Source organism: Polyergus mexicanus, unplaced genomic scaffold, assembly GCF_030449975.1.
Source record: "Polyergus mexicanus isolate NDT 795.1 unplaced genomic scaffold, iyPolMexi1.0 SCAF_15, whole genome shotgun sequence".
NCBI lineage: Eukaryota > Metazoa > Arthropoda > Insecta > Hymenoptera > Formicidae > Polyergus > Polyergus mexicanus.
The window spans coordinates 1,628,465-1,650,267 of NW_027223335.1; the positions used below are offsets into that span (position 1 = coordinate 1,628,465).

The 21,803-nt window shown below is 37.4% G+C and overlaps 1 protein-coding gene across 6 annotated transcripts in view; it reads right to left on the reverse strand.

The window, feature by feature from the left end:
- The window catches only part of LOC138939771 (kin of IRRE-like protein 3), a 150,586-nt gene that overhangs the window by 35,479 nt on the left and 93,304 nt on the right, over nt 1-21,803 (reverse strand). For all 6 annotated transcript variants that reach the window (XM_070307928.1, XM_070307925.1, XM_070307929.1 and 3 more), the window contains one exon: nt 649-776. In XM_070307928.1, coding sequence (XP_070164029.1) covers nt 649-776 — 128 coding nt within the window. The remainder of the gene's footprint in view (nt 1-648; nt 777-21,803) is intronic.

Consider the following 21,803-nt stretch of genomic DNA (forward strand, 5'->3'; position numbering starts at 1 on the left):
ACGCGGTGAAGGAGGAAAAGTCGATTGCCACGGACTTAGAAAAGCAGAACGGAACCAATGAAATGCTCTGAGTTACGATACGGTACACACAAGTTGCACCTCTCCTTGGATCCGGATATTGTGTTTTTCAATTTTCGCAATCGTATCGAGGGAATGTTACCGTTGTCGTGCTTGTATCCTAAACTTCCGATCGTTCCGGGTGAACAAAATTCTGTTTTGTATTTACGCTCGACGATCCACTTTCGATCAGATTCAAAAACTCATGTCTTTTTCTATAACTCGCTTACATACAGTAGGAATTTGTGTAATGCGAAAAAAAGATATTCTAGAAAATAAAACTTATATATGTGGGAGAAAAAAGATTTCACTGCGCACGTAAAACAATTCTCATTTTTGTCATTATAAATTTTTAACTAATTATTGTCTTTGTAATATCTACTCTATACAACTTTGATATAAATAGTCAAAATTTTTCGCTTCGATAAAAAATAAATAAAATATTTTTCGCAACAATTGCATTGATAAGCAATTTAACTAATAATAACTGCTAGAAGAACGAGTGACGAAGAAGGATGATCTCTCCCTTTCATTCAACTTTAAATATTTCAAATTTAAATATACTGCTTCAAACAAGGAATAATCGCGTACCTTCTGATCCTTTTGCCAAATGCACTGCCCTCTCTTTCCGAGGACTCGACACACCAGCTTCGCGTCTTGGCCAGGATTGACTTCGGTGTACTGCGGCATCTCGTCAAATTGTTGGATCCCATGACAAACTGCAAGCAGTTACAACAGGAACAAATAAAAAATTTCATACGTTGCGGTATCGCGTGCGCAAACAGTTATTAAAAAATGCATATAACAATAATAATATGCTTCGTTGCTTTCCATCTCGCGGCACCTTTGGCTGCTCAAACGTTCAATTCTGCACCCACAGAAAAGATTTCCGGATCTAATGCTATTACTCTTCAATCTATCATAAAATAGGATCGATATAGCGACAATCATATTTATTATTGAAAAAGGAATATTTTGATCTTAAATGGAAAATTCTTAAAATCTAGAATAAAATGCGACCGCATATCGGTTTCGCGCCGACTATTATGGCGCTAACATCAAGTTATTCTAAATGCAAGAATATATAAGCTTAGATTTGTATATGTTACTCTTGTCTCAAGATAGTAAGACAATCTTATTTAATTCGAGAGAGAAGAAAAGGAATTATTGATTTAATTTTAAAATTGTTTTATTTTTATACCGCATAAGGTTGTGATACGATTAAATATGTCAAGAATATTTTTTGTCTCGTTATCAGAAATCCTTTTTGAGAGTGTGTATTCTTTGCAGAGAGAGAAAGAAAAAGAGAGCGACAGGCCTTGAGAAGAAAACGAGGGAAAAGGAGGAGTCTGTTTTTTAGTCAACGCTAAAGTACGGACAGATGGTAAAGGCAGGATATAAGTACGGGATTTAGCTGGGCATTAAGACAGCCTGCAACCTCGTTAAAGTTGTTATTTAATTCGCAACTTCGCAAACTCATTTAACTCGGTCCGTGCTAAGCTACGATCTTCAGTTTTCACCTTTTAAGTTTGCCGATAAATTGTATTTAGCGCTAATCGAATGACGGCAGACGCGGCGGTACTGACTTCGATACGACGATGCACACGCAGACTTGTACAATATACTCGCAGGCATTAATCGCATCTCGTTGGCCGACGTTAATTATTTCATCGCCGCTTCCGGACGATTCTCCGGATGAATCAAATTTAGCAAGTTTAATATCTAAATGCGTTTAAAATACGTTTTATGCTATAAAGCTCAGGCATAATCATAAAATTAATACAAATCAATTAAAGTTTATCGATCGTTTTATCAACAAATTTTGGTCATTCACAATTCTCTAAAAATATACTAAGTAATAAGAAACAAGAACACTTAAACCTCTTAATTCTTATATTTAAGTGAGAATTCAATCACATTTATTATATTTAACGAATTTATCTCTCTCTCTCTCTCTCTCTCTCTCTCTCTCTCTCTCTCTCTTTTCAACAGTTTATTACATATATAATAAAATATTTATATATGTATAATTTCTGCTTAATAATTACTAGTTTTATTAAGTTTAATCGTTTCAAAAGAAAGAATATTTAAAAAAATTGTTTAAAGAATTCATGCTTTTTTATCACAAAAAGTAACTTATATTATCATATCATTTATATATTATATTAAAGTAACTTATTAATCTAGAATGCAAAAAATGTATATAATTCCTAATATATAAAATTAAGCTGGTAAAAATAAAATTTTACCGCTGAAAAGAAACGTAACACGGGCAATTAGTCAGAAATAAACATATCAATTTTACACTAGTTGGGCAAAATGCAATACGTACGCGGATGTATTGTCGCTTTGCCAGGAGTATGTGAAAATTTCAGGATCGCAGCGTACGCTTTTTGTCGGATTGCAGCGTTAAAAATTCAATTTTTCACCGACATAGAGATGATTAATAAAACGCGCTGCCGCGTCGTATGCGGCTCGCGGAAATAACTTTGCAAAATTAACAACATGCGCATGCAGCTTGTGCGTTTCGACGAGCACCGCAACGGTATTTACAAATGCGAAAGAAAAACAGCATTTCCTGTTTGATAATGCCATTAAATTTTGTATGATATTTTCGTCTCTTGCGCAATAAATTCGCGTAAAAGTTGAAATACGAAATGTGAAACATTGAAATAATACATGTTCGCTTTTATTTATCAAAAATTTATTTACCGCGTCGATATCGAATTAAATTTTGATATCATAGTCGGATTGTGCACGTTGTAAAGATGGATTGCTAAAAAAGCTAAACAAAGATTTTTTTCCCGTTAACGTTATAAAATTGGAAAATATGTAGAATAAATCAAAGATTAAACTGATTATGAATAATTCTTAAAATTCAATATTGGCAATTTACTAGGTGAGATATTCATATTATAAACGTAATATAATTTTATCTCAACGAAATACAAGTTCTCAATCGTATAAAGTTCGATTGTGAGCATACACGCGGCAATGCTATCAGTCGTTACTTCGCGTAACGTAGCGGCGGGATTGTAAAAGCGACGCAATCCCGAGAAAATGCCGGCGAGAATAAGGCAAAACTCAAGGATCCCCCGCAACAGGTTCCGTAAAGTAAATTCGAGGCTTGACGTGGGGCACACCGGAGCGTGTGCTGTTAATTGTGTTTGTACGTCGAGGCGACGAGCTGTACTTTCGCGAGCGCTGTGCAAATATACTTGGACCGAAATTGCAACGCTTTCTATCTGCAATAATAATTACGACTGTAGTCTGTAGAGTAAAGTCAAATAGGTACGAACAAATTACCGCGGCGTTAGAAAGAGACGACGGCAGAAGCGAATTGAAATCGTCCTGAAGTTGTCGTGAAGATACTCGGAAGATATTATTTTTCCTGCTGGTATGAACAGACATAACGACTCGCGCAAATTTTGATCATGTCGAAGAAAGCGAAAAATACAAAAATCGTTAATAATAACTGTATATATATATATATTTTTTTTTTATATTTTATTTTAATATTTTGAATATATATAATATACACAATTTAATTGATTTAATAAATAGATATTACTTGCAAAAAAAGAAACGATTATGTAAAAAGGTACTATATAAAGAGTGTATTCATTTTTGCCGGTGTAAAAAGAACGATAAAGCCGCGTAGAGAAAGATGTATCATAAATTCTTGTAACATGTCAGGTATAATGTACTACAACTCGGAACGCGGGTAACTAACTTTGCTCGTGTTGCAAAATACACTTCATTTTTGCGGAAATGGAGCAACACCCGCGTCCACGTGATCTAATAAATTCATTTTTCAAAAATTAAAGTAGGAACAAATGTAGGTAATACGATGTTTAAAAATTGTATGGCACGAAATTTATTCTCTCTCTCTCTCTCTCTCTCTCTCTCTCTCTCTACATATACGTAGAAAAAAATGTATACGTTTTATTTTAATAAAAATATACTTCTAATAATGTTATTTTATCCCAACATTTTGCTAAAATATTACTTTAATCGCATTAATTACATAACCATTACAATAATTACATTGAATTATAAGTAACAGACACACATATGAATACGAATCGTTTCTTTCTTTGCTTTCCAACATTTTTTTAAAAATTTGCACGGAACGATATCAGTTACCTGAGGTGAAAACTAAAAAGGGATACAAAGACAGTTCTAAAGTTGATATGTCGTTGCAGGATACACTTTACTCCTCATCCCCATCGATTCGACAGACATTCTCTAATTCGGCTGGACTTTCAAAGCGGCTTGGCACGGTCGCAAATCCGCGGCGGTTGTCTCTCCCGCGCCTCTCGACCGATTAATCTCGTTTGCAAGTCCGTACAGAGCAACGTGAACGTTTGCGCGACCTCGATCGCCGACCCTCGAACACTCTGTCGAGAGGATGGAAAAAAGTTTCGGTAACGCCACAAAATTTGCTTTGCCTGTAACGGCCGATATTCGAGAACGTGAAAATAAGAGAGAAAAACAGCCCCCTTGTGCGCTCGCCAGACAGACCGACGCCGAAGAATCTAAAAACACTGGCTGTTCTCTTTCCTATCCTTCCTATGTTTCGCGCGTTATTTACTTCGACACGATCTATGTTTCGCTTTAAATAAACAAGACTCAATAGACGAATGAACCTTTGTAAGTAATTCTTGCAGATATATTTCCGACGGCACTTAATTAAAATCATGTATTAAATAGGCGCACAGCCCTGAATTAAAACCATATTAATTAAACACCGATCGATTACTCGTGTATTTCTAACGTATTTTCTTATATGGCACGTTCGATAGAGAAAATTACGATACCGATGCAGACAGTTCGAGCGTGGGAATTCGATATTCTCGTTTTCATTATTATTGGAGATCAGAATTAACGAAAGAAACCGGACATTGTATCAATGAAAGTACGAATTCGTTGGTATTCGATTACGCTCTCCATCGTAGTTACGCCGACTCGATTAATTAAACGACTTAAATTATATCGCTTGCACGCGTGTATTCGTGTGTGCACGTGTCCAATTTTTTTAATATAAATTTATTGCGTTGGTTAACCGGCCAATTATACGGTCGTAACACGGTACACGGAAACCTCGTGAAAAATGCAAGCGTGAAAAACGCGAACGGTCGATCGCTGTTATTGCCGGTGATCGAAATGTTGATACAATCAAAAGAAACTTTTGAAAAGTGCTTTTGCTACCGTTCGTTCATTATTGATGTTCAATCGAGGCGAGATGTTACATGAAACTGCTGTATTTAAATGCCAATATATGAAGAACGAAACGAGCTGTCGGATAACGAGCTCTCGCATACGAACGACGACGTAAATAATACGTAAGAAAACTTCGCCAAAATCGTATTCACGAAAGGCGATCTCGCGCTTCTCGATAGCACACATCGATGAAAAAAATTAAAAACGCCTTTTTATCGCGACATATTTCTTTTTCGAATAAGTATCCATTTCGCCTATTCGTCGAGCGGCTTTTTCACGAGGAGATACTGAGAAAAAAAAAACTTACAAATATATTCCTTAAAAGTTCTCGACGTACTACGAAATACTCGAGAAATTGGAGATAAGTTATAGACAATGTGCAAACCTGAACCAATCGTCTGACGGATATAACGCGAAATATAGTTATACTTTTTTTCGTGGCATAAAAAAAGCACGGCCACGAGCGGTGACGTTGATGTTGGAAATGCCGAGCGTAAGAAAAGTTCGGAGAGCTACGCGGTTGCGATTGCCATGAAACCTTGACGTTTCGCAACATGAAAAAATGGACAGAACCGCGGGATGAAAGCGCGAAATATCGGAGACACACTAACGTACAGGATGAGTCGAGTCGCCAATATATAACGCGCTCCTCTGCGATGAAAAACTCACAATATATACAATTGCGTGCAATACATATATATGTATTGGACGCATATATATATATATATATATATATATATATATATATATATATATCGATTTGCCTTTTTTTAATTTCTCATAACAATTGCATCGTCATATATATATATATATATAAAATTTATTATTCGTGAAACTATAGTCTTTACAAAATAAGAAAGAAAAATATAAAACAAAATATACATTTATATTTTTTAGATGCAACCTTTCCTAATATAATGTAGATATTCTTTTTCTAAACATTGCACGAATGATAGAAAATAAAAAGCACTTGTTCTTTAAGAACACGATTTCCCTAAAAAGAATTCTCAACAAAGAAGACCCATAGTTGCATCTACAACTGCAACTGTACATATCTGGGATTTAAAAGAGAAATAATGGACAGTTCAATGTATTAAAAAAATAAATAAATAAATAAATAAACAAGAAAAAAAATTATATGTTACGTATACGTAAAGAAAACGAGTTAAGAGACTCGCGATTTAGATCGTCGATTAGCTCGGCCGTTTTTGTATTCTTTGCCATTCAAATCAATCCCTCAGAGCGGTCTGCAGTCAAATCACACTTTTCCTTTCTTGCGAGGCGCCACGAATCGCATTAAGAACTCCCGGAGGTATACAGGGGACGCGTGTAAAATGCATCCACAACAGCTCGTTAATCTTTTCGCATCTTTCGCGAACTCCTCTTACCAATGCAACAATCTCTCTTTCCCTTTTTGCTGCCGCGCCGCCTTTCCTTTTTCTCACGCGAGCAAAGTGGCAAAAAAGAAGAGAGAGAGGGAAAAGAGCCCTTTCAGACTGTAAAGGTCGCATGCGCGATTCCCTCGATGCCGAAGGAATACACATCTCGAGCACTTTGCACGCCGTCAAGACGTTTAACGTACTTACTCGTAAGATCTCTCTTATGCAGCTTTTATCCCGAAAAAGCGCGTGTGGCAAGAAAGAATAAAATCCAAAAAAAATATAGAAACGAGATTAAGCTACAGCTCTAGTATTTCTGAAATATCCGAAATGGAAAAAAGTGAATTTTAATATAAGTTAATTTTTTTATAAATATAGTTTTATCGTCCCTTTCCTTTATACCTATAAATTTACCTTAGAATAAAAAGTTGAGTTAAAGATATAACTGATTTTGTTAGTATATTATACGTATAGTTAAGATAAAGAAGAACGTATAATTAACAAATATTACAAAATTCAGAAAAGATTGAAGTCGATTGTAGCACAAGACTTTAATCAGAATTTAATATCCATCACAAACAGGAACTTCTATCTAATAATTTTAATGTATATCTTTGTGATAAACAGTTTGACTTTGTATTATAGAAATCGTATCATAAAAATTTATTATAATCGATTTCACACACAGAATTTCTTATATCTTTCTCTTTTTGTAAATATTGATCCTCTAAGTACGTTTTCAAGACTCTTCTCCGACCAGTTAAATAATTTCATCCGCCGCCGCTGTGTAATTAATCGTCGCGGTTCTCGACTCCTTTTTCAGTACAGAAACGAGAAAGTTGAGAATTCTTAGGCGATTCCTAAGAGGATAATCCGGAGTAGATCTTAGAAAATATTCAACGACGGGTATAACCAACTAGTAGAAACTACGATAGTTGGGACGCTATTGTGGAATAACATTAATTAGCGATGCCGAGTGCGGTATTCTCGTATTTAAAAAAAACTGCATCATACAATATAGTATGCTTTTTAAAACTTTATCGTTACGATGTTCATCTATTTTTTTTTACCGCGTTAAAATCTGTCTCATATTCCATTAGTAACGCGAAATTGCGTGTTATACGCACACAACTTTTATTATCTGTACATTATTTGAATATCTAGTATTGTAAAATAAATATATAACGATCCAGAAATCTCGATAAGTCAAATAGTTATAAATATTACGGACGAAGAAATATGGTGTCTCCATAATTGTGATTTATACAGATTTTTCCTGTTTCCGCGCATCGTTCTTTCGCTCCTGGTGGTTCGATCAAAAAAACGTAATAACCGTTTGACATTTTAATAAGAACGGTCGTTCACCCGTAATTTTTGCTTGTTCACCAATCGGGAACAAATTGCGTATCGCCAACAATGTCGGCGAAAAGGCCGTCCCTTTATTCGTCGGACGCACGAGGGCCTGCCGTAATTGCTTTGTAATCCGTGAGCACACTATCGAAACCGAATCGAGTCGAGAGCTGTTTGGCGTGAAATTGCTCGTATTGGCGGCATTAGGTGGTCCACTCGTGGCCAAGCTTCGGTATTTCTACTGCTGGTTGTTACGTGAACGTAAAGCCAAGAAACGGATATTGGTCGTGTTTATACATTGTCGACAGAAATTAATAAGATTAAACGAATCTTTTTTTAATTCTCATAATTTTTCATTGCACAATCGATACTAATTATTACGTTTTAATCACTATACGTGAATTATTTTTTTTTTTCAAATATCAATTATTTTCATATACGTATTAATGAGCTCATGTAAAATATTCTCACATGTCCAATGAACTTTTCTCTATGTTTCATAATTAATGTTTTCAATACAATTAATATTATACAATTTCAAAAATTAATTTCGTGATACAAAACTCTGTCTTATTAATACCTCGCTGTCCACGCTGTTCTGTATTTTTAAATTTGATTAGCTTTCTGCGCAAATTCATTCGGCAACAACACGAGTAAATGGAACGCGCGTAATAACAGATACCGTCAGTATCCGGTTCGCAAGCTTTAATTAATGCCCACTGTCATACGAAATTTAACACGAATTAGTTTCCCTCGTGATACGGTACAGAGGTATGGACACAATCATGTTTGTTTGTAAGAGTAGCTCGTTTTTATGATTCAATTAACGTTCATCTCATTTATATTTATAAAAAAGTATATATTGAATTTTTTCTCTTCTTGCAATCTTTTACGAGATATCTTTGTGTTGTAGACGCTTTGCGTATTATGGAAAAATAAAATGTTATATTCTATGAATAATAAACACGTCTTTCTCTGTTATTCAATTTATAACGACTTTGTAAATGTCAAACGCAAACGTGACGATATTTGTAACAATGATTGCAGGTCTTTCTTCTTACGAGTGAAACAGTAAAAAATACATTCGTCTCTTCATTCAATTAAACTGCGTTCCAGAAGCGAATATATATTGTACAATCGTTAAGTGCGAAGAATTTACTTGTTTGAGACAAGAATTTACGTCGCGGTTCTATTGGCACGAGTGAACGCTGTGCGAATTTTAATGACAATGATAAATCTGTCAGGAAAAGCATTTTCCCATTTCCACCATAATCAATAGAAGAGAAAAACAATCGAACGAAGTAAACGCGCGTGCAGTAAAAGACAACATTTATTTGAATTTCAATAAAAAACCAGAAAAGAAAACATTCGAATAATTTTGTTAATTTCGATGAATTAAATATTATGTAAAGACAATACTATCAATAAACTCTGAAGCAAAAATTCAATGTTGATAGCGAGAATTTGTTAACTTCTTGAGTATAATAAAATAGATGCGAAAGGGAAAACTGACAAAAGAAAATTTCTTTCAACGAAGACAAATAATGAAAACTCGTTACGTAAATTTATCGAGGCAAAAAAAAAAGAGCCGAACGAAAAGTAACTTTTTTTAACCAACATTCTCGATTTGTAAATTTAAAGCTAAACAGTAACTGTTTTTATTGATATTTACGCGTTTATCTCTTAATCATTTCGTCGCAGAAATGCTTCTACTCGTTACTTTATAGATCACAGAGAAACCACGTGGAAGCGCATAGAATAATTTTTAGCGGGAAAAGTAATACGTCCCAGAAATTTAATCGTGAATATTGAACGAGAATGCATTCATTTCGATCTCCCACAGGCTGTCTCGATATTTTCAGAATTGCATGTGCGAATCTCTGCGAGGGTACGCTTGTTGCGGGCGCTGCAGAATTGGAAGGCTCGCGCGGTCTCGATGCGAAACTGCAGCGTCATTCTTTTCCGCGTCTCTCCCGAGAAATTCCGTTTTAATACAGCCCGAATTCTGCACCCGGCGGTGCACGGCCGAGAGCACGCGTCATTTAATTTTACGAATGCATCGTCGGGGGCCAGCCGCGTTCGCATGGGAAAAGCCGCCGACCGCATGATTCCGCGGGATTTAATTACGCGGCTTGTGAGAGGGATTTCGTGTAATTAAGTAACGAGCGATTTTAAGTGATTACGCGCGATGCGCCGTTTCGGGCAATCGATCGCCCCTTCATAATCATCGCGCCGAGTCGGCCGAATTGCTTTTAGCTGATTGCACGTCGACGGCGTATCCGTGATTCTCAAGTGTAAGATATTTCGAGAATTTAATTCTTAAAGTATATGTTAGGTATACTTGTTTAAAATGTACTTGTGTACGGATATACTTTACGCATGTCTCGAAATTTCGATGAAGATACGAAATGTACTTTGAGTAGATTGCTTCTTTTGATACATTCCATGCCGGAAAATGTCGTCTCAGAAAAGAATATTCTGAGATAATTTCAAGATTTAAGGAAAACTTTGAAATCAGGTAACCGTTCACTCAATCTTAAATTGAGTGAACGGTAAAAGAATCAAGTTGTTGTACATAATACATGAATATCCTTCTATCGGAAGTCTGAAGTTTTTATTCTTCCTGTAAATTTTTAATAAATTTTCATCTAAAAGTTTTAATTTCCGATCTTTGTCTTGAAAAAATATACATATACTTAATATTATTAAAATCAATGTAAAAAAAAAAAAAAAAAAAAGAATTCCCGATCAAAATCTCATCGGGAAAATATATATAATTTTGTATCTTGTATGAAACATCCATGTAACAATTTGAAAACATTTCGTACATAAGCAAAAACGTATTCTAATTTTTCGTTAATTCGTACAAAGACGTATCACGCCTTTGTACACACCTTTCGAGAGAAGGTGAGAAGAGGCTTGATTCGGAGTGCAAGTTCAGCTACGGTTATCCCGGGCATCGTAGTGCGCGATAATTCACTCTCAGTCGTGCGGCAGCCTCTGGAAATGGAGTCACCACCCTCGACACAGAGTGGGTAGGAGCCGCCCGGCTTAAACGGGTTTGTATCCTCGATGAGGAGTAAATTAAGTTATAGTGCGAAAACAACCTATACACCTCTCAACCCTCTCGAGCTTTCTCTCTCGCCTCGGTGCGACGCCGTCTGTCCGATGTGCATAAATATATACACGTGTTTTATACGTGTTTTATGTCACCGAGGCATCCATCCCGTGTCACCGAGAGGCGAATAATGACGGAATGTCTACGAGAGCGGCGGTTGACCGGTAGAATATTCTGCGCTCTCCGTACTTTGATGAACGACTTCTCGTGAATTAAATTTTTCCTCGCAGTCCACCTTTCGCACGGCATTTTTTTTCCCACGCGGAGGCGTGCTGTCCTCCCTTTTTTCTTTTTTTACCTCGCTCTCGCTGCCGTCGCCTGGATGCGCAGAACGCGTCCAGGATTTAACGCAGATTAATCTGTTTGTTGATCCAGACTCTTCTACTCCATCCTTGATTTTCTATCTCCCCCGCGGCTCTCTCCCTTTCTCTCTCGCGCCTTCTCGTTTCTCCACCGATTTAACGGACTCCGCGAGTGACGGTTGGCGTTTCATCATATATTCCACTTGGTAGACGAGATATTGCGCTTCCCCGTCTGCTCTTTTTTTCCGTTCTTTTTAACTTTGCTTTTTATCTCTGCACCATTTGCTCGCATTTCTCTTGGACAATGATGAAGAACGAATTTTGAGCAGAGTAAACAAAATTTCGGTTGCATAAATACTATAAGAGAGTCTTATGAATAATGAAATGCGAAAAAGAAAATATGCCGCCGTTCGCTAGAGATTTATTTAATTTTTATTTCTACGCAAACGCGGTTCAATGATTCGAGACCAGGAACAAAGGAGAACGAGGACGTTTGTGAGAGGAGGAACTCGGAGAATTGATTACCGCGTGGACGATAACGCGGTGGGGGCGGATCACACAATTAACATCAAAAGTTCGTCTATCGCCACTCAACGATCGGTCAGAGGCGTGGAGAGAATAATTCTACCGAATTTGTCGGAATTTCTGAAGGGCTGATGATGGATCGAGCCCATGGTGAATGAAGATGATGATTTTCAATCATTTATCGGATAGCGTTGATCGCGAATAATTTATGATCAAGTGCTTCTCCCTTGTCATATTTAATTCAATATTTCTTTAGTTGACAGATTGACAAGACAAAAAAAAAATAGAGGAACGACGAGAATAAATTCGTCAAACGATAGCGTAATCAGTAAATGAGAATTTGTAAAAACCTTAATAGTTATAAATAACGTAGACGAAATTATTATAATTATGTAAATTGTAAAAAAAATATCCTTTATTATTAATTATTCTTACGTATTTTATCAAAAATTAATTAATTGGCTATGTGTGTGTAAACGAATTCTTGGAAAAAAAATTTTTTTAATCAATTCCCAAAATCTAATATTTCTATCTTGTTTTTTTTTTTTTTTTTTTTTTTTTTGGCTTTATCTAAAGATTTAGATATCCAAAATTTAAGAAAGTAAAAAGATCGGAAAGCTTTTTAGATACACAAAATATATTACAGTGATATTACCAATAAAAAATATGGTAACTTTTGATTAATAAAAATCGTTTTTTCTCTCTTCTAGCTACGTAAAAGATTCTCCAACTTCACTTGACAACGACAAATCTTTTCCATCAATCTGAGACTAATCTGATTTAACGTTTTTCCGTGCTTCAATTTACTTAGCAGTCAAAAATCACTAAAACACGGTAATCGGATTCCAGTCCGTAGCCCGATTCAAGGCATCAGGAGGATTTATTGTTACGTCATTGCGGTCAAGCAGAGAGTGGCTGGAACGTGCTGAAGGGTCAGATACATAAAGAGGATCAGCGGCTATACCCAGGAGATTCTCCGCGATCTCTCATCCAAAGTTGTGACATATTTGTACGTGACGTGGACGGACAATAGCGACTGGTGGGTGCAGTTTGTGCGTGTCGTGCCTTCGCTATTCTAAATCAGAACTGATGCGCGAGAGCTGTCGGAAAAGTTGCGCGTGTCTCGCAGTCTCGAGTTGACTCCTCGAAATAGAAGAGAGAGAAGGGAAGCTCGTTCGATCACCTTCCACGTATCAATGACACGCGTATTGTCAATGTTTTCAAATCCTGAAAACGAAGACGAGTGACGCGTTAGAAAGATAAGCAGTATCTGATTTTGCTTCAGCGAAAATTATACGAAATCGATAAAAGCGGACGATTCATTTAAAGCGGGCGCTGATTTATTCGCGATTCACTCGCGTTTGTCATTTCTTTTTCAAGATCCGTCATCGTCACGTATATTTCCTGTTGCTTTAATTCAGGTTTAAAAAACTCCACTTTAACTTTACTCTATATCCCACTCTTTTATTCTCGTTACGTCTCCAAGAACTTTTTGTCAGCAATACTGTAAAACTTATCAGACGCATCGTTTAATACTCTTAAGCGACTTAACTTCGTAGCACGGGATAAATGCACATCTCCTCTCGTAAACCTTTTCTCTCTCTTTAACTTTGCCACTTTTATTTATATCTTCATTTCAAGTTGGCAAGTAAGATTCAGTAGCAAGAATATGCGTTTGCTTGATATCTTCCTATAATTTATTCAACTTTACCGTATCATTAAATCTTTCTTAATAACACCGCATCTAACTTATGAAATATTCTGCTTCATTATATATACTCGTTTCGATAAATCGCCTTCCTTTACATTTTTGTACTTTTTATTATTAATAACTTATTCTGCACCTTGTCTTACATCTCATTATCAGTTATGCAATAATTACATTATTTTCATTCTCAGCAGTCTTTCGAGAGACTCTATTTGTCTTAAAATAATATGTATGATAAAGATTATTCCATTTTATTTTATTCAATTGATATTTGTAATTTTTGCGCTCGATTAATTTTCAACGTGATAACTTCAAATGTGTGATATCCCTTATCTAGATACGCTATGAATTATCACCTGGAATATTGGCATCGATACGAGGTACAAGCGACCGAGCGAGTTTGCCGGCCGCGTATAATAAAGCAGACAGAATATCGGTCGCGTAATTTCAATCTCCGCAATTTGCAGTTGCGTGCGTGTATGCGTGCGAATGGACGGCACAAACGAACCGGGGCGGTATGTGGTTTCATCCGCGTTTGCGTGGTCGGCGTAGAAAAGAATTCGGTCGCGCAATTTCGACCCTCCCGTAGGGATGCGGCCGGTCCGAGCTGCATACACGCGTGTATCTACATACACGTGTACACAGGTACCGCAACATATGAAGTTTGCTCGTGCAATTATCGCCTGGCGTCCAACGGCGTCGCCCCGGCAAAGAAACGTCCCCGTATCTCCGTCGAGAAGAAGCGACGGCGCGACCGCGGCGAATTAGTCGTAACGAATGTTCCGCGATAAAATATTTGGCCACAAATCCTGCTGGTGAAATGAGCCAGCTTTTTGCTCGTGTACAGAATGCCGCCCCTTTGTTTAAGCAGTTACAACCTTATTTAAAGCGCGACCTCTCCGCGCCGCGTTTCTACTCCTTTTTTTTATCGCTAAGTTTCTCTGGCAATAATGTTGGCATCTTTAATGTCAGCTTTATTATTTGCTCGTGTGTGTGTGTGTGTATGTGTGTATGAGAGAGAACTCATTCATTATTTTAATCAAGCGCAGGCGAGATTTAATTCTAATTAAGTGTAAGGTGGAATTTCCGCATTTTTCCACACACATACACATCCGTTTTTTTAGCACAAATCAAAGACAAAATTTTGCAAACCTTAATGTGTACAAAATCAAACTTCAGCGGAAAAATATACCAAAGACACATTTATACCGTTGAAAGATATCTGAAGATAGATATTCCGTTTTGGTGAATTAGTATGTACAGTCGATCTATCTCATTCTAAAATATATGAGTTCATATACGACTTCATATTTTGCTTTAACTTGAGAAAATTTATGAAGAATTGCAAAAATACTCTTCAACTCGAGGCTGAAATATTTTGCTGTTATATTCGATAAAATTAATCGACCATACGATATTGCTGATAACACTTCGACAAATTCGCAGCGCGTATGAAACTCGGGGGCGTAAAGCCGTGAATCGATACGAATCTCGACGACCGCTTACGAATATAATCATTTTTTACAGAGGGCAACGAATACAACTGGAGCACATTCGCAGGTGCGACGTGCCCGCATATCGTGTATCCATGCACGTCCCAGAAGACCGCCGCAGGGTCGACCAGACTCTAATAGTGACATAGTGCGACCACGCGCTGCGAGTGTCTATATAGAGGAGAGCCAAACGGTATAATTAATATTAAGTATCAAAGTCTGAAAAGAGATATCGTTTCATCGGCGTATATCTATAATTGCTTTATTGTATGCGGATGTATGGGTTGCGGACAAATAAGGTCACAGTAGCCTTTAAAGGGATACGATCGGAACGTTCGGATGGGGGATGTCGGATGGTGCGTTTGACGTGTGGAACACGTGTATGCGCGTGTGCGGTGACGTATGTGTGTACAGCTGAAATTCACAGATTATTCATGCCTGTATATATAGTCACGTGTGCATGCTTAACGGGCTGCTCACGTGAACGGATATTAATTCTATTAAACCGTGGCGATGAACTCGACGCGAATACGCTCGATCGAATGTGTGCCCTCGTATTTTTTATTGATTTAATGAATTGATAATAATTCATATAATCTATGAATACGGTTTTGCGAAGAAACTCGCCGGAAATCGGGGGCTACGGGCATCCAAGACTATATCCATTTACTGTTCGCGTACAAAATTATTGGTAAATATAATTAATGTTAATGTTTCGATTATTGTATCGGTCGATGTTGAAGATTATATGCGAAATGTTGCATTCCGAAAGTTTCAATTTCGTTCTTATAAAATAAACTGCTATATTGAACTTACAAAGTTTTCCGATACTCAAATATGTATCACGTTAAAGTGATTTTATTACAACGGTATGGTTAAACTTTTATGAAATATTTGCAATTTTTCAAATCGTAATAAAAATATGTGCGAAATATAAAAAATTATAAAATTTATATATTTTCTTTTACTGGTATCTATAACTGATACAATTATCTACATCTATAGAAGTATACGCGTAATAATGAGAAAAAAAAATTGCGAAAAGCTATTACGACGAGATGAATAATTGAAAATAATCCGCATCTTAATCGTTATCTTAATATCACTTGCATTGGAGAAAAAAGCTCTCTCCGTTGCGCGTTCGCACACAGGCGGACACTTGCGTGTGGCCTGTTATCGAGTACTTGGACACGAACGAAGAAAGCTCATCCGCGTAGACGGGTGCTTTTAGGAAACCATTAAACAGACGTCGATCCCGCACCGATCATTATATCTAACTTTTTTCCCTGCAATTTCACCCGGTAAAATCAACGATAGCGCAAAGGTTAAAAAAAAACTCAATAAACTCGTACTAGAGTAAATAACAAAATATTCATAAAATACGTGTGCAGAATAGATTCGAATAAAGAAAATCCGTCCCGTATTAATAAGATAATGGCGCATTAAAAGTATTGTTCTAATAAATTTTTATATTTGTACGAGAATGCATTATCGTTGCCAGTGCGTTGAGCCAGCCGGACATCAACCGCACTCGGGTTGAATAAGGAAAAATTCCGACGGGATGGACCCACGGATATTTATTCAAGCCGCGTTGCTCGGTCGTGCCGGCACCTTCGGCTCGTCGCCGCGCGGGGTGTGAAATAAAAATATATGATATTAACACACAGCGCGCGCGTTTTCCCGTCAGCTTTTAGCATTGTTCCACCTTTCCGCTCGGTTTCCCGCCACGCCGATCGCCCCCCTTCTGCACTTTCCAATGCTCCACCCTCCTGTTACACAAATGCCCTATGCACATAGCGTCGTGCAGAATTCGCTGAAATTACACGCGATCGTTACATACGTATGGGTACTTTTGCATCGATGAATCACGTGTTTCGGTCGCGTTGGGTGAACAAACACGTGTGCCTTAGGACGGTGCGTGTACTGTTGACTACGCGACTCATAGAAGAAATCCCTTATAGACGCGCTCTCTCGAGTTTTACTTTCACGATAAACGACCGCGAATTTACCGCGTAAACGCGGATGCTTCTTCCTTCTTTGAGCGTATACCGCGCTCTTTGTTCGTTTTCGTATTATTCCTCGTGAAAAATGGAGCGAGGAGTGCGAAATAACGCGTAAACGTCGCGATGAAAGCCCAACGGAAAAGGGAATATATCCCGTGATGTATTTTACAAAGCTATTTATCGACTCCTTTGTCCGAAATAGATATATTGCTCTCAGTAATGTAATATACTAGAGGAATGCAATGTAATATGTATTATGAAAATTCTGAAGTAATAATAAGGAAATTTATCTCGATGCATTTACATAGTTCATACAATCACCAAAAAATATTTAAGTATATTTAACATAAATTATTAGCAATTTTGCATCTAATCATGCAAGCATATGTACAAGCAACAAATAATAGTAAAGATCTTTTTCTCGCTGTCTCTATAAAAATGTTTGAAAGAATATCATAATTAAATAAGAAAAAATATATTTGTGTCCCAGACTTTCCCCTCGCAGTAATTAAATTGTCGTTAAACTGTTTAGTGCTTCAAGTTACTGAACAAGCTTGCAATAAATTGTTCTCACACGTTCGATATAACCAAATGTGTGGATGTGGATGTTGATGCAGCGTGCATGGATGTTGAGTTACGGGCGACTATTACTTTATTCGCTGGTCGAATTGGGGCAGCTTTTGCCTCCCCTTTTCTACTTTATTTACTTTGCATATGTGTGTGTTTGTGCGCGCGCGCGCCTTCGACTGTTATTTCAACGAAAATTCGCCAACGACTCGCCATTGTCCGTGTTAGCGTTCCGGCTTCCGCATATTGCGCGGCGATTTTTTTTCTGCCCGACACTCACCGGCCGCGCTAGCGTACGCGCGTCACGATTTTTATGCCCCGACCCCGGGGGTGGATAAGGTATAACGGCCACGGTTGACTTGCGATCGATGAACGACGACTGCAAAAAAATGCAGTCCCCGGCGCACCCGAAGGACCATCGCCGCGAGATTCCGCCGAGTAACGAACTCACCGGCGAAGTGAATTTTTGTTTCCCTGCTCTTTTTAGCGATTATGCCGAGTAGAAGTGGAGTGGAGTGGGACTCTGCACACCGGAATGCAGTTACTCGCGAAAATCAGGTTTATCGGAAGTCGTTGGAGGTCCTTGCTCGCGCGCCTCGTACTCCCGTGAGGCCCGTGTTGCACAGAACGGAAAGTAACGTTTGCTGTACAGTAAAAGGAGAAAACTAAAGTGTGTTTAACCTTCGCTGAAATTACATTTCCAATAAAATACATCCTACCGTTATTATCTGTGTGATAAAAAAAAATGTAGAAATGTGAACTTACCATTTTTTATTTTAAATAATATATCAATAAGTAAATTTAAATAATATATATAATAAGTTAAATAAATAAAAGTTAAATAAAAGTTAAATAAAAACAACTGAAAGAATGTTATTTGAAAAAAATCTTAATTTATAAACTAAATCGTAAAGCGCGCGCATCTCTCTCGCTCTCTTTCTTTCCCTTGTGTCTTTAAATATCAATTACAGATTTTTGCAAGTTATGGTCGGAGGTCGATGGCCATATAAAAAAATGCTCTCAAAACTTCCCATCGTTTGATACATCGTTAAAGAGCTCTGCGCAAAGGACAAAGAAATGCGGCCGGCTTAAACACTTGCTCGAAAGCACTTCGATGTTCCTTGACATCTTTAAATTGACGACGAAGTTTGCTCGTGAGTTTTGCACACGCGCATTGTTTAACTCGGAGCTAAAAGAGACGAAAATTAAATATTAAATTATTTCAAAACAACTGGACCAAATTCCCATGCGTTCAACTTGGCGTATTTAACTTTTCGTAACTGACGCGACCTAATTAACTGGTAAACTAGCCTCGGGTTAAAAGGATTCACGTGTCTTAAAGTTCTACGAACGGATATGCCTGACTGCTTTCTGGGGAGGCATCAAAAAGTTCTTCCTGATAGCAGAATACAGATCGCAATTCGAGATTAGCGTTAATTCTTTTCATTAAAGATAATCATCTTTAAAATCACGAGAAGTTTCGTCGATTTCTTCTATATTATTTAAACTATTTGCGCTAATATTTATTTAATTATTTAAATCAAATTCATATTCTCTAATAATAATACATACAATTATTCCAAGTGCAAAAATCAAATCTCTTGCTCGACGAAGTGCCTCACGAAAATTAAGTGCATCCGGGAAAAATTTGTACATCGTCTTAAATACATTTCTTATCGTATTAAAACGAACGTTGGCGAGAACGAGAAGGAGAGCGCGAGACGCCTTTTCTTAATTTGTACGCCTGGCGTCGAGGTCGGATGAAAAATATTTTTTCCCCTATAGTAAGCTCGCGAAAAGCGGGAGCAGTCGTTACGGGAACCATCTTCTTAAGGGGATTAAAGGAAAATTAAATCTTTCATCGCGCCAACCTTCCTTTAACGATGGCAACCGAAAAAAATGAAGACTGCCGCGAATCCTGCATTTGCATGTTATAATCTTCGAAAGAGCGCTGTACCGCGCGAAATGTTTTATCCTTACTTTCTTAAATTCAATGTAAAAAAAACCGTAAAATTTCCCTACCGAAAAACTGGATGGATTTGAAGAAAAATGTCAAAACATGAAGCTCTTACGAGCTGTAAAGCGCTCCAGGAGAATAAAAATTGGTAATAAAATTTTTCTTAAGCGGCTAATTTTAAACAAATTTTACTTTAACAGGATCCCCTTATTTGATGCCATTGTTATCAAAATATTTATTATTAAAACTTTGAAAAAGTACGATTACATTTTTAGCCAAGAAGAAGATCGTTTTATTTTTCATCAAGTATTATGATAGGTTTGAGAAAAAAGAATAAAATTAATAATAAATTTTATTGATATAAAACCGATAAAATCAATGCATATTGTGAGACATTTCTTATTCTCGTGGAAGCTACTGGCAATATTTATTATATAAATACGACAAAAGATATTTTCACAAAAAGCGGAATTTAACGTTGAGTCGTGATATCGATACGATCCAAAAAGACCTTTGCAGTGCAAGAGTTTTCTCGGCAACCGCATTACTATTTCGTCTTTGCTCTTCGGCATCCTTCCTTCACTTCCGTCGCTTTTATTCTGTGAAAATCAAGTATTATTCGCCAGCAGTTCTACAGCGACGTTGTCGCCTTTGATGATAGATATTGCGTTTCCCGCGTGTACGAACATTCGCGATACGATGCGCTCTTGAATTACGGAGCACCGTCTACCATAGAATTTAAAAAAGCTTTTTTTTCCCCCCTTTCTGTGTAGCTCCTTCGTGACTGTCAGCGTGTTCGAACAAAAATAACGTTCAATGGTGGTTCAAAATTTCCGAGATGCCTTTTGCAGTACGTGAACTTTGATGAAATCCTTACGCGAGTGAAAATTTCTGACTTTATTAAAGCGCGAGTATCGTAAACTTGCAATTTAACCATTCTACCGCGAAAATAGTTGCTAAACTAATAAAGAATTTAATAGATACTCGAGAAAATTTGTACAACAATGTTATTTTTTTAAAATAACTCTCTTGATATAATGATTAGAATTATATGAAATAAACTTCTCCGTTAAAGTAATAAATGTCAATGTTACTAAAAACAGTATCAACTAATAACGCGCATAATTTATAGCGAGATCAATTAGCCAAACGCGGAAATAGCCATACGCATGCAAATTTCGAAAACTATTTTATACAAAGTCTCGCCCGATTGCAGTGTATTAGTATATATGAATTTTACGTTAATTTACGATAATATAAATTTCAATTAAACGTACCTTATGTGTTAACACGCCGACGGCGTTCGTCAACAACGATACCTACGCGATTCACAATGCGGTTCGTCAGAAATCCATTGCAACAACCGCACGAAATAATTAAATCCATTTATATATATCCGCCGTATCACATGGCATGCGCGCGCACGTATGTAACGCGGCACGTGTATGTGACGCGGACACGCGTGTGAAATAACGCAATAAACGTGTAATTTACAAACGAGTATTAATGAAACGCGATTCTGTACACGCGCACACGAATTACTAAATAGCTCTAATGTAAACAGAGGCATTATTCTGAAATACCGCGAAACAACACGGCGATGCTTTTCATGGCGGAGAGGACCTACTCTAATCGCGACTCTCGCGACCAGTCGGCTATAATTTTTCATCCGCGCGGATCGATGGAGCACGGCCTGTCACGTGCCGGAAAACGGGCAAAATAAATCCGCGAATCACCGAGGGAACGCTTATACCGCAGGGATGCGTTTTTACACGATGGTTGTACCGACTACAGTAACGACGATGACGATGACGACTCGTGATATCGACAAACGCGTTTGAAAAAGCCCTTTTTTTCTTTTTCCTTTTTTTTTTTTTTTCGCCGGGATTCTCCGCGAAACGCGCGGATCGGCGCGAACGGAATACATTTGCGAGAACAATGGTGAGTTTTTCGCCGGCAACAAAGGCGAGCCGGCTGCAATTACTTGCTGATAGACGCGTGCGATAAATATTCGAATCAAACGGCAGGCTCGTGAAAGGCGCGATAGTCGATGCGGTAACTGTAGATTGTCGGAACTGTATATGCGATCAATTCATCGACACTGTTAACAGCTGGTTTTGT